We start from the raw sequence: 306 nt of genomic DNA, 5'->3' as shown, positions 1-306 counted from the left end.
AGGACTTTGACTGTATTGTGGATACACTCCCAACGACTGGTGATCAAAGGGGTTTACAAAAGCAGTATTACCATAAGGGTTTGTACTCTTGAGCACGTTCATATGCATTTGTCTCCATCTTCCATCTAATCCCACTTCACCCCCAAGACCAAATCTTTCTCTTCCACCACCACTTGGAGACATACTTTCATTATCATCCCCAAGATCTTCATTTCCAGGCCTTTTCCAGGTACCATAGTTACCACCCTCATCTGAGTATACATAATTATCTGTTAATGCATCTCCTTCCAAAAATTGTAAAGAATG

At 40.8% G+C, this 306-nt stretch overlaps 1 protein-coding gene across 1 annotated transcript; it reads right to left on the bottom strand.

Moving 5' to 3' along the window:
* On the bottom strand, window positions 1-291 carry TM35_000063050 (uncharacterized protein; the record flags this gene model as incomplete). Its single annotated transcript, XM_029023342.1, has 1 exon — window positions 1-291. A coding segment is annotated over one exon (291 nt), but the record flags the coding sequence as incomplete, so codon positions are not given.
* Window positions 292-306: the final 15 nt, after the last annotated feature.

Source organism: Trypanosoma theileri, assembly GCF_002087225.1.
Source record: "Trypanosoma theileri isolate Edinburgh chromosome Unknown TM35_Tth_6_V1, whole genome shotgun sequence".
NCBI classification, from domain to species: Eukaryota; Euglenozoa; class Kinetoplastea; order Trypanosomatida; family Trypanosomatidae; genus Trypanosoma; species Trypanosoma theileri.
This window is presented reverse-complemented; position numbering and strand designations above follow the sequence as displayed.